This window comes from Phaenicophaeus curvirostris, chromosome 15 (genome assembly GCF_032191515.1).
Source record: "Phaenicophaeus curvirostris isolate KB17595 chromosome 15, BPBGC_Pcur_1.0, whole genome shotgun sequence".
In the NCBI taxonomy this organism is placed as follows: Eukaryota; Metazoa; Chordata; class Aves; order Cuculiformes; family Cuculidae; genus Phaenicophaeus; species Phaenicophaeus curvirostris.
The window spans coordinates 15975126-15992781 of NC_091406.1; the positions used below are offsets into that span (position 1 = coordinate 15975126).

General features: G+C 37.0%; 1 protein-coding gene across 1 annotated transcript in view; it reads left to right on the forward strand.

Annotated features, from left to right (window-relative positions):
• Window positions 1-17656, forward strand: part of DOCK2 (dedicator of cytokinesis 2) — a 173439-nt gene that overhangs the window by 145259 nt on the left and 10524 nt on the right. The window contains exons 35-45 of the mRNA XM_069869297.1: window positions 1694-1850; window positions 3067-3107; window positions 4521-4611; window positions 5618-5737; window positions 7493-7582; window positions 8991-9095; window positions 10304-10445; window positions 11784-11865; window positions 14596-14680; window positions 16211-16297; window positions 16630-16806. Coding sequence (XP_069725398.1) covers window positions 1694-1850; window positions 3067-3107; window positions 4521-4611; window positions 5618-5737; window positions 7493-7582; window positions 8991-9095; window positions 10304-10445; window positions 11784-11865; window positions 14596-14680; window positions 16211-16297; window positions 16630-16806 — 1177 coding nt within the window. The remainder of the gene's footprint in view (window positions 1-1693; window positions 1851-3066; window positions 3108-4520; window positions 4612-5617; window positions 5738-7492; window positions 7583-8990; window positions 9096-10303; window positions 10446-11783; window positions 11866-14595; window positions 14681-16210; window positions 16298-16629; window positions 16807-17656) is intronic.

Here is a 17656-nt window from a genome sequence, read left to right on the forward strand (position 1 = left end):
TTGTTGAGGTTCCATTCTAGGCTGAAGCTTTGAGCATTTCTTTGCAGTTGAAGTTAATATGAATATGTATTTTCTGAGGAACGTTTAAGTAATTCTGAGGAGTAAAAAATTATTTTTGCAATTAATTAAAACTTAATACTTTATAATGAAATTTTTAAAAATAATGACGTACTTAAAGTTTAATAAGTTAGTCAATGTATTTGCATATAAATTGAGTGCTGTTAATGAAACACTAAGAGGTCAGAAATGGATAATAATGCATCACTGAATCTGCTCAGCTTAAGCAGACAACATAGTTTCAGGGATAATGTTGCAATTGCTGGTTTGATTTCACTATTTTCCTGTGAGATAGATAGTGATTTATGTGCTACTAATAAAATACACCAAATACACATGTAATTACTTTGTGCATTGTGCTGGGTTAACCTTGTCTGGATGTCAGGTACCCACCAAGCTGCTCTGTTACTCTTCTTCTTTGGTAGAACAGAAGAGGAAGAAGATAAGATGGAAAAGAAGCCATAGGTGAAGATAAGGGCAGCATAATAAAGCTTAAGCCGTGTGTGAATTCGAAGGGAAATAAAGATTTATTCCAAACTTCCTATCAGCAGGTGATGTCCAGCCATTTCTGAGGAAGCAGAGCTTCCGTACGTGTAGCCGTTGCTCCAGAAGACAAACATAATAACGCATGCCCCCTGCTCCTTCTCCTTCCTCTTAGCTTTTATTTCTGAGCAGATGCCATATGGTATGGAACATCCCTTTAGTCACTTTGGGTCGGCTGATTCCTCTCCCAAGATCTTGGCTACCCCCAGCCTATTGGCCTTTGGGGCTGAGGGGGAGAATGTTGGAGAAGCTTTCACCAACGGTAGCTCGAACACTGGTGTGTTATCAGTGCCTTTCTAGCTACAAATTGAAAGCACAGCACTATGAAGGCTGCTAAGGGAAAAATTAACTCCATCTGAGCCAGACCCAATATATGCATATATAAATTTATATATAATAAACATGCAGTTTATCAGAGAGAATCCTAATGGAAAACCAGAGTGTTAGGAGGAGGAAACGTGATCTTAAGCAAAGAAAGAAAATAATCATCAATGATAATAATTTCATAACATTTAAATGGTTAAGCTTTGAAAGCAAAGCTATAATGGTGATGTGAAATATCTACTCCTGATATTCTTCAGCACTTTATAGAATCACAGTATGCTAATATTTTATTAATGTAAACTGGAAACTCACTTTCCTATATTTTTATCAAGAGAGAACTGACTGCTCTTTTTAATCTGCAAAATACTTATTGTTTATTTTTCCTTATTTCTCAAGGGTATATTGCATTGCTCTGGTGATGTCCTGTTCTTGAATGTGGGTTTTGACTTACTGTTATTTGTGTTAGCCTGAACTTTCTACTCACATGTAACTGTGCTCAGAGAAAGAAATGATTGTATTTTCCACTGTGTGGTAACAGAGGAAAGGGAGCACTAATGTTTATTGCAACAGTGTGGCTTTCCAGAGCCTTGAGTTCATTATAACACAGATGCAGGTTGCCCCAGTCTGAAACTGGGGGGGATACCCTTGAATCTCAAGTAAATTTCAGGCAGGAAAAGAATTCAGCATTTGCTTCCAGGTCCAAACAGTTTTGCAGCTGATGGGAAACTAATTTTTGCAGTATTGTAAAAACATTTGTGTGTGTTTGCAGTCTCCTGGAATGTGCGTGTCAGTATCCCGGCATTCATAACTTGGTTGAAAGTTTTGTCAGCCTAGTTAAGGGCCTCTTGGAGAAACTGCTGGATTACCGGACTGTAATGAATGATGAAAGCAAGGACAATCGCATGAGCTGCACTGTGAACCTACTGGTATGTTCTCTATTGTAATTCTTGTGTGAGAACGGGGAAGAGCTTTAGAATCCATTTACTGAAGATGAAGGTAAATCTTCCTGGGGACGAAAGTGGCTGAAAATTCTCAGTAGCAGTTTAAACTCTGTGGCAACAGATTTTTATACCTGTTTGTATGGATATATGCACAAACTTGAAAGCAATGCCCACTCAGTTCTTAGGTTTTTCTTTTATGTTTTAACCACCTTGATTCTGTGGATAAATAAGGGTATCTATTGCTCGTATACCTTTACCTTTTGATAGGCTTAACATAACAAAGGGCTTTTGTGAGAGTCAAGTTCTTCATGAGGAATTAACCCACATGCTGCTTAGCAGCTCAACAATTTTGTTTTTTAAATGTGGGGAGGAAACCTGGAAGATACACTTGCAGGAAGGTGCCAGGAAGATTTGAGTCTCTGATCTGGTTCTAGGTCATCCCACCCTTTTTTCTCTTCCTCGTTTGTAATGGGGATATCACATGTAGAGATTCCTCTGCCAGGAAACTCCTCTAAGCTGAAGAGAAACTTTCAGGATTGGCAAGAGTGCATAGTTAATTTGTATTGTGCTTACTCTCTTCCTCAGTAATCACTGCACAATGTGGTTTAAATTTCTGCAGCTCTTCAGGAGGTAATGCTCATCATACATTTTGCACAGCCTTAGCAACTCACACACCAACCAATTATAGTGACAAAAACGGGTTTATTCATAGAATCACCAGGTTGGAAAAGACCCATCGGATCATCGAGTCCAACCATTCCTATCAAATGCTAATTCCTGGAATTAGCGCCTTTGGAGGTATTCTATTGCAGTGTGACATATCAACAGTGTTACATATCAGCTTCCATAAATAACTAGTCTTTTTTCTGGCCATCAAGAGTAGTCAGAGCATGGTGTTTAAGTTGATAACAATTGCATGATCATACTTTCCTCTTCTCTAACAGGAAAACTTTCACTTGTGATTTCATTACAGAACTAGGAGAAATATGCATCTGTATGTATTATAATAACACAGACCGATAACTAATTAAAATAGGAATTGAAGCAGTAGTGCCAGGTTTAAACTTAAGATAGTCTGTAAAAAAAAAGGAATTTCTTGTACTGTCCAGCTAGCCAGAAAAGGAAATTCTCAGCGTATTTATTTTTATCTTGTGTTTTACTAAGAGAAATTAGAAGCTAACTTAAATGTTTGTATCTCTAGAATTTCTACAAGGACATAAACCGTGAAGAGATGTATATCAGGTATGACAGTTGTTCTGTTGGATCTGTTCTGGAGAGGGTAATAATATTCTCTTGTGAATCTGTTTTTATCAGCGTGCTTGGATGTCTGTTACTTAATGTCAGATTCCCATCCACAGTGACTCTGTTGTAGCCTCAGCCTCATTTTTAGTCTTAATCCATTGCTTGCTTAGCCATCAGTGGTTTGGAATCTGTCATATGTATTCACCAGCAGCATTTTTGTTCCCAAGGATCAACTGTTAGATAATTGTCACTCAACATTCATTTTCTATTGTTTTAAATAGGGAAAACGCAGCTAAATTTGAGGTTTGATGATGGGTATATCGTACATTCAGAATGGCAAGAAAAACTTTGAGGTTCTGTAGAATTGTGCAGTCTATGCAACACTACATGCAATGGAGAATTACTAGTAAAGGATTTTTGTGTAAGAGCTATAGCTATGCTGGCAAATCCTTTCAGATGTGCATGGCCTATCACTGTCTCCCAGGGCTTTGTATATGAGCTGCAGCAAATTTTGCTGTTCAAAAGCTCACTGTTTCCTGCCTGTCCTCTCATTCTGCGAAATCTGCAGAACCACCTGCACCTCATCCACTGCAGTACGATGCGCAGGATCTCAACTGAGGCGAGCAGTGTAAGGTGTTTCAAAGCTAAACTTGGAGCTATAGCTTGAGTGACCAAGGGGAAACAATGCTCTCTCCATGGGCTTTGCTGATGAGGACACGTTTTCAGTTGGTTTGACAACTGGGAATAGTAATTCCTTGAACTGCTACAGCAGGATGTCAGCGTCCGTATGTCAAAACTGCTGTTGTGTTTAAAAGATGGGAGGCATTTTTTCCTTCTGGCTGAGGAAAAGATGTGGCTCATGTCACATAACGAGCAGTGGTTGTGCTGGTAGCAGCAATGCTGCCCTAGGCATCGAGGAGGACATTGGCAACTTGACTTAGAACAACCCTTCTGCCTCTACCACCTTCCAAATGGTACAGGACTTGCTTTGCCTTTCTGGGTTGGTATTTTCTGTTCTCCTCTACCTTGTGTTTTCTGTTGTGCTTGCATCTCTTTATATGGGGAATGCTTATACGCAATCAAAAAGTGCTGCAGAAAAAAGCGTGTTTCTTTAGCAACAGTACAAAAATAATGGACTTGGAGGTCTGACTTAGATGTTGAGTCTAGTAGTTCCTCCTCTTAGAGGTGGAGCTGACAGCAATTCACAGGAGTTTCTCTCTTTCTCCTCCTTTGTGCACATCGCTTCAGCAAACAGCAGGAACACAGAAGTGTGAGCAAATGCACAGAGCCTGAACTCTTCTCAAAGTGTCCGTAAAGACTCTTTGGGTAGTGACTGTGCATCACATCTGTGCAGTTTCCTTTACAGAATTTACCTAGAACTCAATATCTAATTCTTATTCTCTCTTTTAACAGATATTTGTATAAATTGCGAGATCTTCATTTAGACTGTGAAAATTACACAGAGGCAGCATATACCCTTCTACTTCATACGTGGCTTTTGAAGGTTAGACTTTCTAAACTCTCTATATAAATAAGCTTTTGCAATTTCCAACTGTATAAGTTAAAAAGTGATTGTCCTAATCTCTAATTTTACAGCATGTTAGTTAATTTCCATGGGGGTATTCAAGTTTCTAGTTAAAAAGACTGCAGTAGTTCATACAAAATTAACATTAATTGTTGAAGCTGAGTTTTCAGTAGGGATTAAAAGCCACAGATTAATAAAACTAAATATTGTAGTAAAAGTAGTTTTACTTCATAGTAAGAACATGATGTGCAAATTCTGAAGGCATTTAACTTCCATTTGGTTTTCATTTTGCTGATTTCTTACTAATGCAAACATAACGAAGATCAAAATTAAATGCAACTTTTTCCAGCTACTGCAGGATGACCTCTGTATTTTTATGTTAAATAGTATGTATCACTCTGCCTAGTTAGGTTTCCTTTCTTCTATAGCTGGCTGTAATTTTTTACTACAACTAATGTTTATTCTCTTTGTAACTGGCTTTACGAATAGAAATGGTCAGTAAAAGGTTTTTCCATTTAAAGGGAAAAATTCAAGTTTAGATATTCTTCAGCAAAAAAAAAGAGATTTCCTATGGAATCTCTTTTCATGTAGAACCATAGAAATGTGGCTTTTCGCAGTGTTACCTTGCTTAAACTTAATTTTGATTTTTATGATCATTCAAAAATATGAGGTATATTGTGTGTGTTGGAACAGACAAAGATAATGTTATAGGCAGATAATTTAATACAAAAAATCAAAACCATATCAGTCAAGACGACACCACTGAAGTGGAATGTAGCACTTGTTTGAAGAAGTCATGAAAACATTACCAGTGCTTTTCTCAGTTTTTTTTTTTGTTTGGGTTTTTTTTTTGGAGAGTAAAAAAGATGGGGGGGGAGGGGAAACAATTAGAAGAGCCAAAGGGATTAGCCCTTGGGGAGAGGTGTTGTGTGTGGGAAATAAAGAAGTCCAAAATCATGGTTTTTTCATTTGTTTTTATTCCCAGTGGTCAGATGAACAGTGTGCACCCCAAGTCATGTCGACAGAGTTCCAGTGTTCACAGACCTACCGACACCTGAAAGAGAATTTGTATGAGAAGATCATAGAATACTTTGACAAAGGAAAGGTAGGTTTGTAGAGTTTTTCTCCCTGCCCAATATCTTTTTACTGTGTTACTTCGGATAGTTGTATTTAATGAATAATCTCTAAATGAAACCTTTGTGTAGGAAATTCTCTTTGAAATGTGGATCAAACAAAAATTGTGTTCTGAAGGCTTATTCACAGAGTATACTTGTTTTATATGGACTTACTGTTTCAGTAACCACATTCACAAAGATATTGGGCTGGTGTTTGTCCTGGTCGCAAGCATCTCTGTCAGACAGTAATAAAATAACAAAAGCCACCGAATGTACTTTCCTTTAGTAGGAGAAGAATATGGACTATGCAGGTTGCATTTCTAAACCGTTCGGTCATTATGTCCACAAAAATCAAACAATTGAAAATGGACCTAACTGTTTCAGAGAAGCCTGAGAATTGCATCCCAGGTTTGAAGAATAGTACTATGATATTCAGTGCCTGGGTTTAGTTCAGCTACTTCAAAAAATATGTTAATAAAATTGCCTGTCAATGCAATGAGAGTAAAGATGAGATTTTTGGAAATTAAGCAAAGGACTAGGAACATGGGAAAAAATTTTGCAATGCTGAGTAATAAATGTTTTGACCCAATAAAGCCTTTGAAGTCATTGTGTCTTGTTCAGCTGTAGCCAAAGGTGTGAAGCAGGAAGGCAATTCATTACTGCTTCGTGCAAAATAAAGGCATAACTCTCCCACAAAAGTCCCTCCTGTAATTCAGAAGACAAATGTTTTGGTGTAGGAGAATGCAGTGTTTTTTATAATTTCTCACGGATTTTGGTTGGCATCTGAAGTAACTATGATGTAGCAGTTTCCACTCACTGCATCAGAGTAATAAAACCCTCGTGATTTCTGATCTACCTAGCATTCAGGTTCTGCCTAGATGCATCAGAGAGGTTTGCAGGCAGCTGAATGCAGCTGTCTGGTTCAGAACTACCAGTTCTAGAAGAATGTGGCACCCTGTAAAAATGGTCATAATGCCTGTGACCACCAGTGTCCTTACAGAAGTAGAGAATCATTCTCGGAAAATCCCTTTTGTCTCTGTTCTGAGTAGAAGACAAGACTGACAGAATTTGAGAAGAAATAGCCTCAAGAGAGGGTATTTCTATCTGCTTTAAGACCATTTTTGTGCTGCATGCATTAAGGGCCTGTAGCAGGTGAGGAAAGCTGTCCTAGTCTTTCCAGTGCAGCTCTGCAATTCCTCAGCGTAATTTTCAGAGGTGGCTATTAAACTGTGTGGAAAGAAACCAGCTGCTGCTGTGGGCGAGCAGCAATTTAAGTCTTGTAATTTTTTAGCTGACTAGGAGATCTGCCATGTGCAAGACTACCTATGATTATGTCTGCTTCAGAATTGCTTGTAAAAGGAAATGTGTTTGTTTTAAGGAGAAGCAGGTGTCAGTCCCCTCATGCACTGCTCCTGCACTTGGGATATATTCTGGATGTTATGCACCTTTGTGATTTACTCTTCTTTTTTAATGTATCTGAAAGGCGATTTTTTATTATCTTATTGTAAGAACAAAGTGGGTTTGCTTATTCCGTCCTATAATGAACTGTAAAACACTTTTATGTCTTACATTAAACTGCTTTCCTAAAGTTTATGATTGCCTTAAGTCTTCCATTCTAAGTATGCAGTTAATAGATTACTGCAATTTAAAGGTAGCATAATCAATAAGAGTAGTTAAACAGTGATGCATTTAAAACGTATTTGTTGGATCTGGATTTAGTTTCCAAATATGTTGGTACATTGCAGATGTGGGAAGAAGCCATATCTTTATGCAAAGAACTTGCAGAGCAATATGAAAAGGAAGTTTTTGACTATGAACTCCTGAGTCAAAACCTGGTAAGTTTATGTACAGGTCTTCAGATTATTCTAGTCACAGAAATTAATATTTTGAGCTATCAAATGATAGAGCTGCTTATGAGATTGTCGTCTGTGATTGTTTTTTAATTAATTTGTCACTGAGTTGCTATGTTGTATTGTAACAGTCATAAAGAACTGGTTTTTGAAGCTGCATGGACATCTGCTGATTGAGATGTTTTGAAACTTCCATAGATGAGATAAGCATATTCTCACTAAGCACAGTTTAACAGGCATGTAGTGAAAAAATATAACAGATTTTTGAGGCTTTTATAGTGCTTTAAGGTAAGAAAAGCACCCGGACACATTTTTTGCTCTGGATTTTTTCTTTAAATTCTAGGAACTTGGCAGCCTGATCCAGTGGGAGGTGTCCCCACCCATGGGAGGGTGTTGGAACTAGATGATCTTTAAGGTCCCTTCCAACCTAAACTATTTTATGATTCTGTGATTCTAACTTGAATCTTGTCAAGTCTAAAGAATTCTGTCTCAGTTGAGGACTGGGGAAATAATACATGACCAGGAATTAAAACTAGGTCCAAAGGGTAGAAGGAAGATTGAATGTACCATTATTTGTTTCCATTAAAATTGAATTATTCTAAAAAGAATCCTCTTCCCCAAATACGTTCCTGTTTTCCCACCTCCAAGATCCTACACTGGCATGATCTTTAACAAACATTTAGGACTCATTCTAAAGATATCCCTGAGTCTTCCACAAAGAAGCGACGGGAATTAAAACATGATGACCTTGAAGAGTGTTGTGTATAAAGAAAGCTGCTTTTCCTCCCAATCAGTTCTGCTTTTATCATAAACTAGAATATAAAGACAAGATTTTTGCTCATTTCAGTTGCAGTGTTGCGTGTCTCATAGGTTTAAATCAGGAAATAAAAACAGTAAACCTAAAGGACACTTAGTATTTTATGGAAGACATTACTCTAAGCCCTTGACATGCTGTGTGTCCTTAGTGTGATGGCAGGGCAAAAGCTTGAGTTGATCCATACCTCAGAAAACATTTCAGGCAGAGTATTTTTCCAAATGTATTATTTCAGTAAGGCTGTCAGTTAAGAGTTTAAAGTGCCAAGTGTGACTTCAATGGTTGCTTTTTTTTCTTTTCACAACAGTAAGTTAAGGGTAAGTCTGATTCTGAGGTCAAATAATTGAAGCTGAAGCCATACACATTTCGCTATGTATTATATTTTCATAGAAGCGTGAACAGTATTTAGTGTAGTACAGCAGTGTTGTGTGCATGCTAACTGATAATTGCTATAGCTTACCAACTATGTGTATATGTATAATTGATTGCTCCTGAATACCCACTTATAGCTATACTAGTCAAGAAATAAATAGGGAAAATAACTCAAACAGGAGTAATTGCAGTTGGTTTTGCTTTCAGATTCAACAAGCAAAGTTCTATGAAAATATCATGAAAATTCTGAGACCTAAACCGGACTACTTTGCTGTTGGGTATTATGGCCAAGGATTCCCCACTTTTCTAAGGGTAAATGTGTTTAAATTCTTACCTTTTTCATCTATTTTCATATGCTTTTGAAAATTTGAGTGTCAAGTACTAAAGTTGAGTGAGTATCTGGGGATATTTGACATGGATTTAGTTTTGCCTGGATGTAGGACTGTATTCAGAGTCTGAATTGTTACTTGTTAAAATATGCATAAAATGGTTTTAGACACATTTCAGTTGCTTCTTTCTCTTACTTTGATTGTGGAAACTGGAATATATGGTATAGTGGGGGTGATATATGAATGCCAAGCGCAGCAATATGATGTAACTTGGTATGGGCAGCTCTTATGATATGTATTTCTCAATGATTTCCCACAGAGGTTATTGATAACAAGTAGAATATCATTAACCTACTTATGTTCAAATTAAATGCAAAATTCTGTTTCATGTGAGCCTGGTATTTTTAGTGGACCTTGTCATGGACTGACAAGAGTTTCAGATTGATATTGCCTCTCAGCTACAATTGAAATACATTATGAATGTAGAAACAGCATACATTTCAGAATAATGCACTCTATAGCCCAAAATTGTCTCAACATAAGCAAGAAATAATAGATAAGTAGGGTAGGGAAGAGTATAATATAGAGCGGGCATGTGGTGATATCGACCAAGTTGCCTTGAAAACAATGGGATAATTACTGAAAATATCTTCTAATGCTACACCAAGGGAAGCATGCACCTTTTTTTTCTGGTATTATAGAAGTATCCTGTTAAATGAAGCAAACTGAACCACAAATGAGCACGTTTGGCATTAGACTGTATTGTAAATGAGGCCATTTCATCATACCAAGGAGAAGGAGCAGGTAGAGCAAGCCTACCTATCGGTATTAGAAAGCTCTGAAAGCTGGACTCAGAATGTATTTGAAAGCAAATGCTTTTACTTGACAGACAAGAAGAAAAGGAATTTCAGTACTTTTTCTTTCTGATTTTGTTCTGCTCTACAGGAGCATGCTTAGTGGTGATAGCAGTTTATCTTCATTCTGGGTAACAGCGTAAAGTACGGCCTCTGGAGAGTCAGTGCTGCATTCCAGCACCTGGTCAAAATAGTGTCTTGCTTTACAGTTAATTCAGAAAACAGTAACACTTATTCCAAAATTTGGAGATTCCAGTATGTCTTTGAATGAACATGTATCTCTGGGTTCTGCCTCGGCATCATATAGCCCAAGAAATCAGCTATTTATTCCTTGCAGAACAAGATATTCATCTACCGTGGGAAGGAATATGAGAGGCGAGAGGATTTCCAGGCACAGCTCATGAGCCAGTTTCCCAGTGCAGAGAGGATGAACACCACCTCAGCACCTGGGGAGGATGTGAAAAACTCTCCTGGTCAATGTATCCTTGAATATGTGAGAGGTGACAGGATGAAGGTAGCTTGAGGAAACTTTTGTAGCAAGAGTTCATCTGTGTGGATCAATCATTTCCTAAAAAGGATGAAAGTTTACTAATGTGGCAGCTCAGTTTGCAGTTTTACTTATACGCCCAGCATGTCTTTTATGGTTTGTTTGTAAGGTGTTTGCTCCTGTCTACAAATCTTTTAAATACCTCCATGTCTTGATATTAAATTCATGTCTTCCTTAAACATTTTTCTGACTAGTACAACATTTGGTAATCATCTATATTTCTCATCAACATAAATATATACCTTATATCACTCTCAGAAGTTTTCCTAGGAAAATTAATTCAAAAACATTGTTAACTACCTTTCAGAATGCCCTAAATTATTCTTGTTTCAAAGTACTCTAACAGTTTCTTGCATGCATTATCATTTTCTTCATGTTCTGATATAAATCATTACTGGCAGAGCAGATATGAGATCACCTCATTGTATCTGACATTTTTTTTCATGAGTTGATTTTCCTTTAGTGATTATCAGGGTGATACTGTAAGACTTCATATGCTTTCTCCAGTCTGTTGTGATGGAACTTGTTGGAGGAGAAAAGGAATACTGCTTTCTTTTCACACTGTTGGAAACGAAGTGGAGGGTATTACAGGCTTGTCTAAAATAGTACGTCAAGCTTGAGAGCCAAGCTCTCCTAAGTCTGTCTTGTGTCTTACCTTATTTTTTTTTTTCATCATATGCTTCAGTTCTCTCTTAAAGTAGAATTTGCTCACATCTATTTGCAACTAACAGGAGCTGCACTACTTGTGCACTTAAGAATAATCTGCACAATCTAACCTGAGAAGATGAGTTTCTAATATACTGAAATATGCAAGAGTGCTATATATTTACTTAAAAATAGAGTGTTCAGATATAAAAATAACAGTTCCATAGAAAAAGGAAATCTCAGGGAAAAGAGCTGCTCAGTTGCAGATTTCAAAGATGAAATGCTAGACATCATGACATTATGCTTGCCTGAAGCTAAACACTGAAACTGTTAACATGAGATGTTGTTGATGTTATTTTCCTAAGCTGGCTTGGCCTAAAAAATTAATGAATGATTCAGTGTGATAAATTCAGCTGCAGATATTTAAGCTCAGTAAATAATAAAAAATATGCAGTCACTGGTTACTAATGGCAGATTTTCCCTGTTTTGGCCAGGAAAGTTCCACAAATGAAACCTTGACCCCTACAGATTTTTTCATCAGGAAATGTCTTTTTTAGTTCCCCCCACAGCCTACAGTGTTTCATAATGATAGCTAATAGCATGCCCTTAACTTTCACAATTTCAGATATCCAGTGTTTTACAGTGCAGCCAGTCCTGGAGGAGCAACCTAGATTCAAAAATAAGGCAGTACCTGATCAAATAATAAAGTAAGTGCCTTTCTGTAATGCAGTGAAACTGGGTCCATATTCATAAACTGACAACCATTATTTTGTGAAGTTGGCCATTTGCCAGTGCATCTTAGGGCTTTTGTTGTCAAGATACTTTTGAGATTTTTGCAGAGGAATAAATTAAATTAATTGTCCAAAGTATTTTGAGGACAAACTGGCCAACATTTCCAAACTGCTTACCCAATGTGGAACAGGTTGAACTTATCACATGCTCCTAATTAAGGGCTCTGACTACCTGTGTGGAAAGTGATGGCTCATTTTAGTAGCTGATGTCACAACTGCATGCGGTACCTACTGGAATATTGGCTGACTTCAAGCTTGTGAGATATTTGGATCCAAAGCCATCAATATATAAAGGGAGATTATAGTAAAGGTGGAGAGAGATTCCTTACCAAGATCTGTAGTGACAGGATGGGGGGCAACAGTTTTAAACTGAAAGAGGGTAGATTTAGTTTGATAAGAAGAGGAAACCCTTTAATATGAGGGTGATGAGACACTGGAACAAGTTGCCCAGAGAAGTTTTGGATGCTCTATTATTGGGAGTGTTCAAGGCCAGGTTTGAAGGGGCTCTGAGCAGACTAATCCAGTGAAAGATGTCCCTGCCCATGGCAGAGGAGGGTTGGAGCTACACAATCTTTAAAGGTCCCTTCTATCTCAAACCGTTCTATGACTTATATGATTGCAAACAAGGTCAGTAAGAGCTGTTGCTTATCGCTGACACCTGAATGAGAAATTTCAAGATAGTATTTGTTAACTTGCAACTTAAGGACAGCAAAGAGTACAAGCACCATCAGATCAGACAGGCCATATTTTTTCCCTGTTCTTGTCAGTGCCTGGTGAAAGCACAAGGTGTGACTTTATCTTCTGAATTGAAACTGGTTAAAACAGGCATCCTAAGCTAAAATTTCTCCAGGTAATCTGAGGCATCTGCATTGTTAATGTAAGAGAGGCTTTGCGATGCCTCTACACTTAAACAAAAAATCTGACTAAACCCCTTAACCACACTTTTGTTATGACTTTCCAAAAAGAAACTGAAGATAGACAGCTTCTTTTTATCAGCTGAGATGTGTTCATTTCGAACTGTTCTGCAGCTGGATTCAAAGTAGGTGTCACCTTTGCCTGCAGCCTTCTTCATAGAATCTTTCCTGAAATTGCAGTTGATTCAGAGTGGAAAAATAGGAATCACCTCCCTACATATAACAAAATAAAGCAAGCCGATACAAGAACAGATCTTGTACCACGAGATTAAAAAATTTAAAAAACCCCAACCAAACAAACGAAAACAACTGCGGTCCCAGTCACAACTTGAATTCATTTTAAAATCCGTATGTGAAAGTCAGCTTGTCAGCCTATAAATCTGGTCCTGTTTGAATATTTAGCAGTGTAGTTCCAGCCACAAATTTTGTATTTGTAACAGTTTTATGCTCCACATAAAGTACCGTCTCTTATCATATGGGAGCTTTTAGAATTGTGTCTCAGCTGCAGAGTTCAACTAAATCGCTCATTTCATCTGGTCTGAGACATTTGCTGTTATGAGTGTACTTTATTGGGCATTTAATTGTTAGTTACATTACTAGATGGCAATTATTCTAACAAAGAACTTAAAATATCTGTCCTTTCAGACTGAACTGTATAGAGCCATCTGATTTGGTGTGGTGGTGTTTTCCACTTTCTTGTGTTTATTGATGAAGATAATCCTGGTAGTTTGGAGCAGAAATCATAGGGTCCTATGGACTAATGTACCAGAAGCTTACTTAGCTCAATTGTTTGGGGTCTCTCCATTTATTCATCTCTCTAGGTTTCCAAAACAATGCTTGGTTTTACTATAAGATGTTCCTGAGATTTTTATTTTGCTCTGCAAAATTAGCTCTTTCTTAACATGGCTTTAAGTTTATTCATCTTTCAAACAAAATCTCAAAACTAAAAGGACAGTTTTTTCTGTAGACAGCAAAATACTTAGCCAAAATTGTGCAATCTCTGTTCTTTCAAATTAGCAGCACTAAAACCCAAGTGGTTCAGAGTGTGTAGGAAATATGTGCTCACAGTGATTGAGAATGATTCATTAGCTAAATATAATAGACTGTAACATGAATTTGCAACAGATTTCTCTACATTGATGTGCCCCTTTACAATTGTTTACAGTCATTTTCTTATCTATCTCACGAGATTGTTATGAGTGTCTTGATGCGTTCAGTTTATTGAATAACTGTTGTTCTGCTTTGTAAGCAGAATTGTTAGATGTGATTAGACTGATTTGACATGCACCGTGGATGAATAAACACGTGTATCAGTCCAGGTGAATAGATCTGCTCCATTCAGTCTGTTAGTTTTAACAAAATCTGCTCCTTTTCTATGCCATTATAAAGCAGGCAAGCAGTGAGCATGCTACAGGAAGAATATAGGAAAGTCAAAAGTATTTTCTAAGCGTTCTTCTCTAGGTTTTAACATTAATCTGTATTTTTTTATACCTGGAAATTGCACTCAGTCACAAGCTGAAGCTTAATACTCGTAAAATACTGCGTGTTGACTCTGATTTATAGATAAAGTAGTTCTCTCCTGAGTTTTCGGTAAAGTGCCTTTTTCCCTGAGCAGTAAATTTGCTTTTAATTAAAAACTCAACTGACTCAAAAAGAAATATTTCACTGTGATAACAAGATCCATGAATTTGAGTTCTGTATTTTACAAGAATTTTTTTTTACAATCTTTCAGTTTTTATAAGTCCAACAATGTGCACCGGTTCCACTATTCAAGACCAGTCAGAAAAGGATCCATTGACCCTGAAAATGAATTTGCTGTAAGTAAATGCATAACAGAGTGATGGATGCAGTTCTGGTAGCTGTGACTGAATTTTGATCTAGCCCCATTCTTAGTCACAGATGACTCGTAACAGACACCCTAACTTTAGGATAAACACAAGATTTCTTTATTTCAGCACTGTGCCTCTGTGCTTACTCAATGATACATCACTGTTTCCATTGCCAGCAAACATTATGGAGTTGAGATATTCAAAGCATTTGTGTTAAGCAGCAGCATTTTCTGGTACAGATTTTCATTGTAAAACAAGATGACATGTAAATAAATATCAAATTATTTGCCTCCTATCATTTACAACACTATTGTCAGCTGCCAGCTTGGCAATGAGGGGTGTGTGTTGTTTGCTTTCATCAGTCCTGTGAAATCATGACAGACTAGAGTACTACTGGTGTAATTTTTATTACTATTCATAATGGTGTAGTGCTGGGAAACATTCATTGTTGTTCAAATATAATAGGAAATCTTTAACGCTATACATTTTTCCAGTCTCGTGCATAAACATATGGTAAGTTTCTGTGTTTTAATTTTACAGATGTCTATAATATTTTGTAGTTTGTCATGAAAACCATGCTGCTCAGTCTTTACAGCTAATGCTGTGCTCTTGGGATACTGATGGGATAAACCACTTATTTAAAAAAACATTCCATTTCAGTTATGTGCATGCTGATCAGTAGTGTCAACAGCTTCATGTCAGGAGCTTCTTACTTGCTGTTAAATTAAGTGCTTCACATGCAAATTCTACCCCGACATCCCAGATTTGCACTATATTATCAAGATGCATGAGGCGTATTGGCTTCCCTTGCAAACTGGAGTTTTTAAACCATTTATAGATGTACCTAGGAATGGCTTTATGGATATTAAATAATTAATGTTTGCACTGTTGACGACAATAGATAATACATGTATTTACTTCACATATGTAGAAACTGGGAGAGTTAGAGTGTGTCTCAATTGAATTCATTATTATGCTACTCAGTCCTGGCAGTGTAGATAGGCTGATATTGATAAAATAAGCAGTAGGGTAAATGAACAAGTGGCATTTTAAAATATCAACGTCTAGTCTTGTTCAGAAGAGGGAAAAAGAAAGGAAAAAGAAATTAAGGATGCTGGTAAGTTTTTATAGGCCTATTACTGCTTTTAATCATAGAAATATGTTTCAAAAGTGAAGGGATGAAATGTAATCTGGATAGAGGAGAGAGCAGGTCATTCAGTCACAGTCATTCAAACTGTAATGGCAAATAAAAGAAATAGATACTAAAAGATTCAAGGGTAATGTACTTTTTCCTTCTGCTTTGTGCAGGCTTAGTGCCTGAAGATGACCTAATCTGAAACCAGAAAAATGATTTGTGCAAATCACTGTGCTAGATTCATATTGCAGTGTCTTTTTATCCAAAAATGTGCATATGTTTTCCGTCTGCATTCATTTCACTCTGACATTTCAGAAGGCAGAAAAGATTAAAGTTTAAATCCTGAAGTATAATTTTCTCCCTGCTATCTTTTTTTTTAATAGTCTATGTGGATTGAGAGAACATCGTTTGTTACAGCATACAAGCTTCCTGGAATTTTACGATGGTTTGAGGTTGTGTCCATGTCCCAGGTGTGTATTAACATGCTAAGAACTCATAAAGCATATATACATATGAATCCTCATGTACTAACTAGTTTGAAAATTTATCACACAAGACTATTGTCATTTACTTATTTTTATACATACAAAACTGTTATTAGTTATATTTTCTCTTTCTGCTACTGGGATCAATATATCTTGCGTATGATTTATAGTTTCAGGACCAAGTCCTAAGAGAATTGAACAGATCTGTGTGCTTTTGCTGAATTCTAAGAAATTTGTTCACATACACAAAGTTTGATAAAACCAAAAAGACCTTTTTATCTATTTATAAACCTTAGAAGTCTTTTGCTTCTTTATAGACTACAATTAGTCCTCTAGAGAATGCTATTGAGACTATGTCCATGACGAATGAAAAAATTTTGATGATGATTAACCAATACCAGAGTGATGAGAATCTTCCTATAAATCCACTTTCTATGCTTCTGAATGGAATTGTGGATCCTGCTGTAATGGGTGGCTTTGCTAAATATGAGAAGGTAAGAGCTTTTATGTCAATGCAAAGGACATATACAGATATATTACTTCATAATCTTTCTATGTCCTTTGTTCAAAGTGATAGTGGAATGTGGGGTGGGAATGTGCAAGCCATAACTCCAACAATTAAGAGATCCTCATATTCTGGTCACATCTGTCTTTCAGTGCAGAAACTAGAAAAGTAGAGTTACTGATGCTCAGTATTAATTGCAGTTATGAGAGTTTTTGTATAAAAGACAAGATACCCCTTTTGTAATGAAGTAGGCTCTCATGCATCAAAAGGTTTAGTTTGGAGTAAATGAATCAAGTTTATCCTACGGGTCTGAACCTTTGTCAAACTGGTGTAATCCTCTCAGATGTACCTGGAGCATTTGGGCAAGGGTTATCAATTAAAAAGTAATCAGGTTTGCTCAGCAACAGCAGCCATTCTGCATAGCAGGTCTTGTTGTTAAAAAATGGGAATGCAAATGAAACCTCAAAATTTGTCCCCAAGGCCCCTTTGTGAAGGCAGAGGTGGAAGAGGGCAAGAATGTTAAAACCTCAAATAAATTTAAATTTTAAATTATTAATTATTACAGTTTGGGGTGGGGGAGGGAAATGAATGCAGGGTTCCCCCACAGCTGTAGAGCTCCATTATTTCTGTGTGCCCTTTTCTGATGAAAAGCCTGTGCTGTGCTCAATAGTCTCAGCATGTCAGGGAGATGCAGATAGTGCTGAGAAGATGCCCTGTATATATGTACACAGATAAATTATTTGTGGTAAACATGACGTATTCTGGAGGAGTATGACATGCTATGCTAGTCCTAAAGTATTATTTGTTTAGATATTTGAGAGTCATGGACAAATAGCTCT